The 8,807-nt window shown below is 44.4% G+C and overlaps 1 protein-coding gene across 1 annotated transcript; it reads left to right on the forward strand.

Annotated features, from left to right (window-relative positions):
- Positions 1 to 1,755: 1,755 nt before the first annotated feature.
- Positions 1,756 to 8,521, forward strand: ZNF671 (zinc finger protein 671). Its single transcript, XM_045532479.1, has 4 exons — positions 1,756 to 2,350; positions 5,253 to 5,379; positions 5,878 to 5,991; positions 6,585 to 8,521. The coding sequence occupies exons 1-4, from the start codon at positions 2,207 to 2,209 to the stop codon at positions 7,796 to 7,798; spliced, it is 1,599 nt and encodes a 532-aa protein (XP_045388435.1). The 5' UTR covers positions 1,756 to 2,206; the 3' UTR covers positions 7,799 to 8,521.
- Positions 8,522 to 8,807: the final 286 nt, after the last annotated feature.

The raw sequence follows: 8,807 nt of genomic DNA on the forward strand, positions 1-8,807 counted from the left end.
AATTCTGGACTGAGTTTCATTACCAATTGGTTGATTTTTCAGAAACTTGGTAGCATTATTGATTTGCTACCTTTCAGAAGTGTAGTACTAGAGTAAGTCTGTTACTGATGGGCTGATTTTTAGAGCATGTGTACTGATCTGTAGTTATTGAAAATTAATTGGGATTAGTTGTTCAGGACTTTATCAAAAGAACAGTCTTTTTCCTTTCTTGAATTTGACAGAATAAGCATTTTAAGTTTTAAGCACCACATATTAGTCTTCCCTTAGCCAAACCTGCAGGAGAGACCATAGGGTTTGTTTAGATCTTTGTGAGATATGATTTTCATTTACTGTTGCCATTTAAATGTGCCAATTACTGTGATGAAAAAATAACTCTAACTGCTAAATTTTAGTAGTATATTGGAAAATGTTGAGTACAGAATATTTACAGTATCCTGACAAAGTCAAAACAGTATGTAGGACAAAAATTGTTAAATGCAGGACATGTACTGTATAAATAGGACTCTGGAAACTCTATTAATGTCTCCCATGCAACTATGATAGTGCCTGGAACTATCTGGCAGGAGCTGGTAGGTGCTCATTGAACATATAGGTTAGAACAGTGAATTATTCGCGCTTTGCTACTGATTTTTATCATTCTGATATCTGATATCTTCACCTGTCCCTCCAATTGCTTAACATTTTCAGAAAAAAAATATAATCACATTTTGTAGACAAAATGTGGTCAAGATTTCAATACAACCATGTGCTTCATTCTTTCACTTTTCATATTTCAGTACTCAGGCTCAAACTTCACAAAAAGTTAAAAGATCTTAACTTTTTACATCTGTTACAAATATTTCACTGGAGCTATTTCCTCCACTATCTTCAGATAACTACAGAATTGCTATTAATAGCTTTCAGGATTTTTTTCAGGGATAATCTCAACTCCCAATGCAGACAGGGTACCTACAATCCTACAGTGGTTAAATAATAACCACTTCAGGTTAAATAGTAATCACTTCACAGCAAGGAGATGACTTAATGCTGTCCTAAACATTTATCTCAACGTTCATATGACCCATTTTGGACATATTATCTGACTGTGACAATGACAGACACTGTCCAGGCAGGAAATGTCATTCAAATAGCCTGCATTCCTTTTATGAAAGGATTCAGATCTTAAAAGTAATTCTATACATCTAAAGATATGGAGTAAGAAATTTTATCTGGAAAAAAGAGAGTCACTTGCTGGGTGGGTACACCCACTGATCATAAAGGCAGGGAAAGAGTATTCTGAGGAAATCTGTCTACTGGTTTTAGGGTGACTCAACATCTCTTTCCCTTCTACTCCAAAGCTCTGTCTGGAATCTCTTCTCTCTGTCCCTGAAACCAAACTGAAGCTCACGGAATTGATTTTAAAGCTTCAACGCACGTTATTTAAAAAGCAACTGGCTGGTCGATGTGGCTCATGCCTGTAATCCCAGCACTTTGGGAGGCTAAGCCAGGAGGATCTCTTGAGGCCAGGAGTTCAAGACCAGCCTGGGCAACATAGCAAGACTGCATCTCCACAAAAAATAATAAAAATTATTCATTCATGGCGGTCAGTGCCTATAGTCCTAGCTACTTTGGAGGCTGAGGCAGGAGGATGGCTTGAATCCAGGAGTTTGAGTCCATTGTGAGTTATTGCACCACTGCATTCCAGCCCGGGTGATAAAGCAAGACCCTGTCTCTTAAAAAACTTCAAAAACCAAAAAAAGAAAAGCTCCTAGGTATACAAATGGACACAGACATTGTAGTGTGGTGTGTCCATTTGGTCTTGGCTTTAGGGAATATCTGAAATGTTTCAATATTTCTGCAGTCGGTGCAGACTACATTCCAGAGGCGGGCCTTTTAGGAGTGAAGTCCCGCCGGTCCTCTGAAAGTTGGGTTACTATTTGCCAAAGACTCTGGCCCTGGCACTTAGTCTTTTCCCAAAAGCCCAGGCCATGAACCCCTCTCCTTGGCAGAGGGCTCAGTGGGAACTACACTACCCAGAAGCCTATGCGCTGTACCTCCAATGAGGGCCCGGAAGAGAGGCGTTTCCGCGTGCAGATGATGCCTGGGCGGGACTTCCGGGCCCTCCTCGGGGCGGACATCTTGTTTGGTCTTATGAGGGGTCTATCCAGCAGGGACTCAGGGACGCTGGGTCAGCTCCAGGTGAGGGCATCGGGGAAGCGCGAAGGGGATGTTGTCCCCACCGCACAGAGGCGTGTCAGAAGCTCAGCGGAAGCGGAAGTGCCTGCGTCCCCAGCCTAGATGCCCACCGCTCCCGGTCTCTCTTCGTCCACCGAGTCCAGTGGCTGCGACGGAGCAGCTGGACCCGGCGCAGGTGGGTGCTGCGTCCCCCTGGCCCTCAGTCCCCCTTGTCCCCAACTCTGAATGGTAAAACCTGGAATAAGGGGTCACGTCCCTGCAACCTCTGTGTCCGGGGCAGTGACGCACTCATGTTTAGGGTTCCTATTTCTGACAGCCAGTGTGATTCGACTGGGAGAGAATTACAGGCACAGGAGATTGTATGGGTAAGGTTTGGAGGTGCAACAGAATCGTAAGTGTTCCAGAGATCCGGGGGTCCTTCTTACCTCAGCACGGAACAGAGTTTGAGGAGTTAGGCCCGGAATGGCAGGCTGAGGAGTTGTACCTTTATTCTGAGGACGCTGAGAGACCTGGGGGTTTTGAATGGAAGGACATAATGTTAGTTGGGATTTTAAAAGTGTCCCAAAATTTGCTAAGGGGAGAACATTAGCTTGGGGTGGGGATGATGAGGATGGATGCAAGGAGACAGATAAGGAGACTACGCACTGGCCTCCAGGAATACTTTGATAGTGGATGTACCAAGAGTAGTAGCAGGAGAGGGGGAAGAAGTGATCAGATTCTGGGTAGATTTTAAAGATATAAGCAACAGGATTTCCTGCTCCATTATATTCGTCTGTGATTGAAAGAAAGAGTGCCCCAGCCCAGTGGCTCACGCCTGTAATCCCAGCGCTTTGGGAGAGGGAGGTCTCTATGTTGCTCAGGCTGGTCTGGGAACTCCTGGCCTCAAGTGATCCTCCTGTCTCTGCCTCCTGAAGTGCTAGGATTACAGTTGTGAGCCACCGCAATTGACCTGGAGATCAAGTTTAAGGGGAGCAGTCTTTTTTGTTTGTTTGTTTGTTTTCTTTTCTTTTTTTGTGTGTGTGTTTTTCTTTTTAGTGGGGATCAATCTTAAGTATGTTATTTCAGATGATCTTTGGGGTGAGAGAGAAGGCTGGGACTACAGGGCAAGGAAGAGGCAGTGGGCATTCCTAGACTCCACCAAGAAGGAAGGGATCCTGGCATTTAAAAGGATTCTGTCCAGTGTGTGAAGGAGGAGAGACCTACAGGGCATGAGGAGCTTGGCTTTAAAGTTTTATTTTATTTTTAATTGACAAATAATTGTGTATATTTGTGGGGTACATTGGGGTGTTTCTATACATGTATATGTTGCGGAATGATAGAGTAATTAGCTTATCCATCACCTTAAATATTTATCATTTCTTTGTGGTGAGAACATTTAAAATCCTCTCTTTTAGCTATTTTGAAATATACAATACATTATTAACTAAAGTCATCTTGCTGTGCCATAGAGCACCAGAAGTTATTCCTCCATCTAATTGTAACTCTGTACCCATTAATCAATCTGTCCCCATTCTCTGTCCAGCCCGTCCCCACACCAGTCTCTGATGACCACTATTCTACTGTCTACTTTTTTTTTTTTTTTTTTTTGAGACAGGTTCTTACTCTGTCGCCTGGGCTGGAGTGCAGTGGCCCCATCATAGCTCACTGCAACCTCAAACTCCTATGCTCAAGCGATCCTCTTGCTTCAGCCTCCCAAGTAGCTGGGACTACAGGCACATGCCACCATGCCAGGCTAATTTTTCTATTTTTCGTAGAGATGAGGTCTTGCTTTTGCTCAGGCTGGTCTTGAACTCCTGGCCTCAAGAGATCCTCCTGCCTTAGCCTCCCGAAGTGATGGGATTACAGGTGTTACCCACTGCACCCAGCCTCTACTCCTATGAGCTTGATTATTTTAGATTCCACATGTAACTGAGATCATACAGTATTTGTCTCTCTGTGTCTGGCTTGTTTCACCTCACCTCACATAATGTCCTCTAGGTTCATCCATGTTATTGCAAATGACAGAATTTCCTGTTTGTTTGTTTGTTTTAATGCTGAATAATATTCTATTGTGTATGTATACCACATTTTAAAAATTCACTCATCCACTGATGGACACTTAGATTGTTGCCATATCTTGGCTGTTGTGAATACTGCTGCAATGAGCATGGGAGTACAGATATCTCTTTGAAATACTGATTTTAATTCCTTTGGGTAGTGGGATTGCTGGAATATGGAAATTGTATTTTTAGTTGTTTGAAGAACCTCCATATTGTTCCAAAATGGCTACTCTTAATTACAATACTATCAATAGTGTATAAGAGTTCTCTTTTCACCACGTCCTTGCCCACACTTGTTATCTTTGACCTTTTTGATAATAGCATATCAGGTAGGAGGTGACATCTTCTGATTTTAATTTGCCTTTCTTTGATGATTAGAGATGAACATATTTTTATATATCTGATAGTCAATTGTATGTATTCTTTTGAGAAATGCCTATTGAAGTCTTTTGCCCATTTTTGATATGGTGGTTTTCTTGTTATTGAGTAGTTTTGAGTTCCTTTATATTAATATTTTGGGTATTAGCCCCTTGTCCAATGTATGATTTGTAAATATTTTCTTTCAACACCCTGTTGTTTCCTTTGAAAGAAGAAGCAGAAGCATCTTCATTTGTTACAATCCTTTTTGTCTGTTTTTGCTTTCATTGCTTGCACTTTTGGGGTCATATCCAAGAAATCTCTGCCCAGTCCAATGTCATGGAACTTCTATGTTTGCTTCTAGTAGTTTTAAGGTTTTAGGTTGAAGTCTCTTTAAAACATTTTGAGTTGACTTTTTTTTTTTTTTTTTTTTGGAGACTGAGTCTCACTCTGTTGCCCTGGGTAGAGTACAGTGGTGTCAGCCTAGCTCACGGCAGCTTGTTACTGGTCTGTTTAGATTTTCAATTTCTTCTTGGTTCGGTCTTGGCTGACTCTCTTGTTAGGGGCTAATATAGCTGGTGACTTTACATTGAAACAAGTGCTCATTTATCATTCTGAAAGTTGTGGGTAGATAGAGTAAGGACCATTGGTCAAGAGACTTCATGGACTTTGTTTTTGCAGGGCTGTGTGATCTTTGAGGATGTGTTTGTTTACTTCTCCCGGGAAGAGTGGGAGCTTCTTGACAATGCTCAGAGACTCCTATACCATGATGTGATGCTTGAGAACTTTGCACTTTTAGCCTCACTCGGTAAGGTCCTCATAACCACCTGCCCTTCTCCTTTTCCTCAAGGACTACTCTGTCCTTCTTGTGGTCAGATCACAAGCATTGCTGCCTTCACCAGTTTGCTGGGGTGGGTGCCATGGGTGTCAGGGCTAAGCTGTATGGAGTGTCCTCACTTTTGGCTGAGCAGCTCTGAAGCCATGCAGCCGAGAGTTTGGGGTCACAAGACTTGTGGTTTGCCCAATGGATCTCATCAGATTTGGTTGCTTTCTGGGCTGGGAATCTGTCCAAAATTGTGATACTTCTGTGCCCAAGATTCTGCCTGTTTCTCCAGGTGACATTTTTGGGGGCCTGGATGCCAGAGGCACTCACATAATCACTACTTATGGGGCCCTTTGGGATATTCCTGCAAAACTTTTCTTTGAGATTTTTTTTGTAATAATTATTTTTCTTACCTGTGGTTCATCAGAGGGTAGGTTGCTCGGGGCCAGTGCTGGCTGCTCATTTGTCTTGGCTTTCCCTTAGGAATCTCATCTTCCAGGTCACATGTAGTCATACAGCTGGAGCCAGGGGAGGAGCCAGATCAGTTGGATGTGACTCCAGCCACAAAAAGAGAAGCCCAGATAGGAGCTGGACCTGGTGAGTGAACATCAGGGGATGGCATGATATCACTTCAGAGTTCACAAACAGCAGCCTTAACTGTGCACACCAGTGTTTGTTTGCAAGGCCAGTGGCCACACAACATTTTGACCTCTTTTTCCCCATTCTTGACACTAAGACTTATTTCCAGTCTGACTTCCCATGTAATCCCTCACCTCACTGGCCTCTACCTCACACCCATTCCTTTGACTACTCTGCACTTTCCAGCACTGTTGACCTACATTTCATGTTCATGCAATGTGCACATATCTTGAGTCTTTGAACACCAACCACTCACTTGTAAATGGATTTTCCAGGGCCTGGACGCGTTTTACATAGTACTCACCTGTCCCCAACTGCCAAGGTCCTCCTGGAAGCCGTTTGCTCTGTTCCACCCTTGTATCCTTGCTCTTCGTTTTGCCTTTGTGTAACCTTCATAGGCCCAGTGCCTTATAGTAGTCTCTTCCTGAACCTGATCATGCCCCTCATCCTGAAAATAGTCTCATTCCTGGGTGTGTCCAACACATTTATGATGGGGCTGCTTCCTCCCACCAAAGTCAGCATGCATTTCATTAGCATTTCTATGCTTTCAGATTGTTGGCATGGAGCTGAGGATGAGGAGGCACCTTCTGAGCAGAGTGTTTCTGTGGAAGGAGTGCTGCAGACCACAACACCCATGGCAGAGCTGAAGACCCACCCATGTGACATGTGTGGTCTTTCATTGAAAGATACCTTACACCTGGCTGAATACCAGAGGGAAACAGTCAGGCAGAAACCACACACCTGTGGGGCATGTGGGAAGCAATTCTGGTTCAGCATAAGCTTTGACCAGCACCAGAAGCCCAGTGGAGAGAAGCCCTTCAGAAGGGATGAGGGTAGGGACTCTGTGAACAGCTGCAGAGTCCATGTGCCAGAGAAGATCCACACTTGCGGGGAAGGTAGCACGAACTTTTCAGGCACCTCTGGCCTTCTTCAGCACCAGACCCCTCCCAGCAGGATGAAGCCCCATAAAAGCACCAAGCTTGAGGGGGCACTTCCCGCTGGACAGAGGTATCACAAGTGTGCCGATTGTGGGAAGGCCTTCACCCGCAAAGACACACTTGCGCGGCATCAGAGAATCCATACTGGAGAAAGGCCTTATGAATGTAGTGAATGTGGGAAATTCTTTAGCCAAAGCTATGACCTCTTCAAACACCAGACAGTTCACACTGGAGAAAGGCCTTATGAGTGCAGCGAGTGTGGGAAATTCTTTAGACAAATCTCTGGCCTGATTGAGCACAGGCGAGTTCACACAGGCGAAAGGCTCTATCAGTGCAGCAAGTGTGGGAAATTCTTTAGCAGTAAGTCTAATCTCATTCGACACCAGGAAGTTCACACAGGAGCCAGGCCTTATGTATGCAGCGAATGTGGGAAGGAGTTTAGTCGCAAACACACACTTGTTCTGCATCAGCGAACTCACACTGGAGAAAAGCCTTATGAGTGCAGTGAATGCGGGAAGGCCTTTAGCCAAAGTTCCCACCTTAACGTACATTGGAGAATTCACAGCAGTGATTATGAGTGTAGCAGATGTGGGAAAGCCTTTAGTTGCATCTCTAAACTCATTCAGCACCAGAAAGTTCACTCTGGAGAAAAGCCCTATGAGTGCAGCAAGTGTGGGAAAGCCTTCACCCAAAGGCCGAACCTTATCAGGCACTGGAAAGTCCACACTGGAGAAAGGCCTTATGTATGCAGCGAGTGTGGGAGAGAGTTCATCCGGAAACAGACACTGGTTCTGCACCAGAGAATTCATGCTGGAGAAAAGCCTTAAGGGCATGGTGAATGTGGGAAACCCTTTGGCCAACACCCCAAACTTAGGGTACCTTGGAGAACAGTGATTATGATGACAGCATATGCAGGAAAGCCTTTCCCAAAGGCTGAACCTTACCTGTCATTAGGAATTTCTCACTGGACAGAGTCCTTAGCAGGACAGGGAATGTACTGTCTCTTTGTTCAGCCTAACATCTCACCCCAGAGCAAAGCTCTGAGAGTAGCTGTTGTAAGAGAACCATCAGTCAGAAGTGGAACCTCATATGTAAGGACATCCACCTGGGGAGATTCCCTGTGTCTAGTATGTGAGGTGCTTTCAGGAGCCAGGTTGCACTTTCTAAACAGCCAAAGGCCTTTGCCAGGGCAGGAACCATTCACTACCATCATCTGGCAGAGTGGCACAGTGTGCCCCTCCAGCATACTTAGTACAGGCAAACCTCTGTTCTCGCCCCAGTCCCTAGGAGTGATGAGTGGTCTCAGTATCAGAGGTCCTCATTTTTTCCCTTTAGATGTAATTGGCATGGAAATAATCAATTTTGTTCCAGAGAACACAAGAAGGATTCTGCAGGTAGCTTGCGGAAGCTTACCTTCATGGATTTTTTTGTCTCATGTGATGCTCATGATAGATGTATCCAATCTCTAAGCCACCCAGCCCTGGAACTGCCTGTCTCACATTGCTCATTTTTATGTGATAATAAAGGCCTATTCTTTAAGCCAGTTTTAATCTTGGGGGTTCTGTTTGTTGTGTGGATTGTATTGAGGAAACAGTTGTGTTCTGCCAGCATGGAAGGGCCAACAGATATTATGGGAGTCCCCACTTTTCTGTGCCTGAGAAGATAGTATGATGGCAGAAAAATACCTCTGACTCCAGTTTTGACGTAATTTGCATTGCTGCCCAAGACCTTTTAAGGAAGACTGCAGGGCTTTGTGAGACAAATTATGTGGCCTGGATGCCATTTATACTTGTTGGTTTGGAGGTAACCATGACGAGAGGGCAGTTGTGACAACCT

Source organism: Lemur catta, chromosome 19, assembly GCF_020740605.2.
Source record: "Lemur catta isolate mLemCat1 chromosome 19, mLemCat1.pri, whole genome shotgun sequence".
NCBI classification, from domain to species: domain Eukaryota; kingdom Metazoa; phylum Chordata; class Mammalia; order Primates; family Lemuridae; genus Lemur; species Lemur catta.

Coding starts and splice junctions, on each gene's coding strand:
- ZNF671 (XM_045532479.1), top strand. CDS start 2,207: ATGTTGTCCCCACCGCACAGAGGCGTGTCAGAAGCTCAGCGGAAGCGG. Junction 2,351..5,252: donor AGCAGCTGGACCCGGCGCAG/GTGGGTGCTGCG, acceptor TTGTTTTTGCAG/GGCTGTGTGATCTTTGAGGA. Junction 5,992..6,584: donor CCAGATAGGAGCTGGACCTG/GTGAGTGAACAT, acceptor CTATGCTTTCAG/ATTGTTGGCATGGAGCTGAG.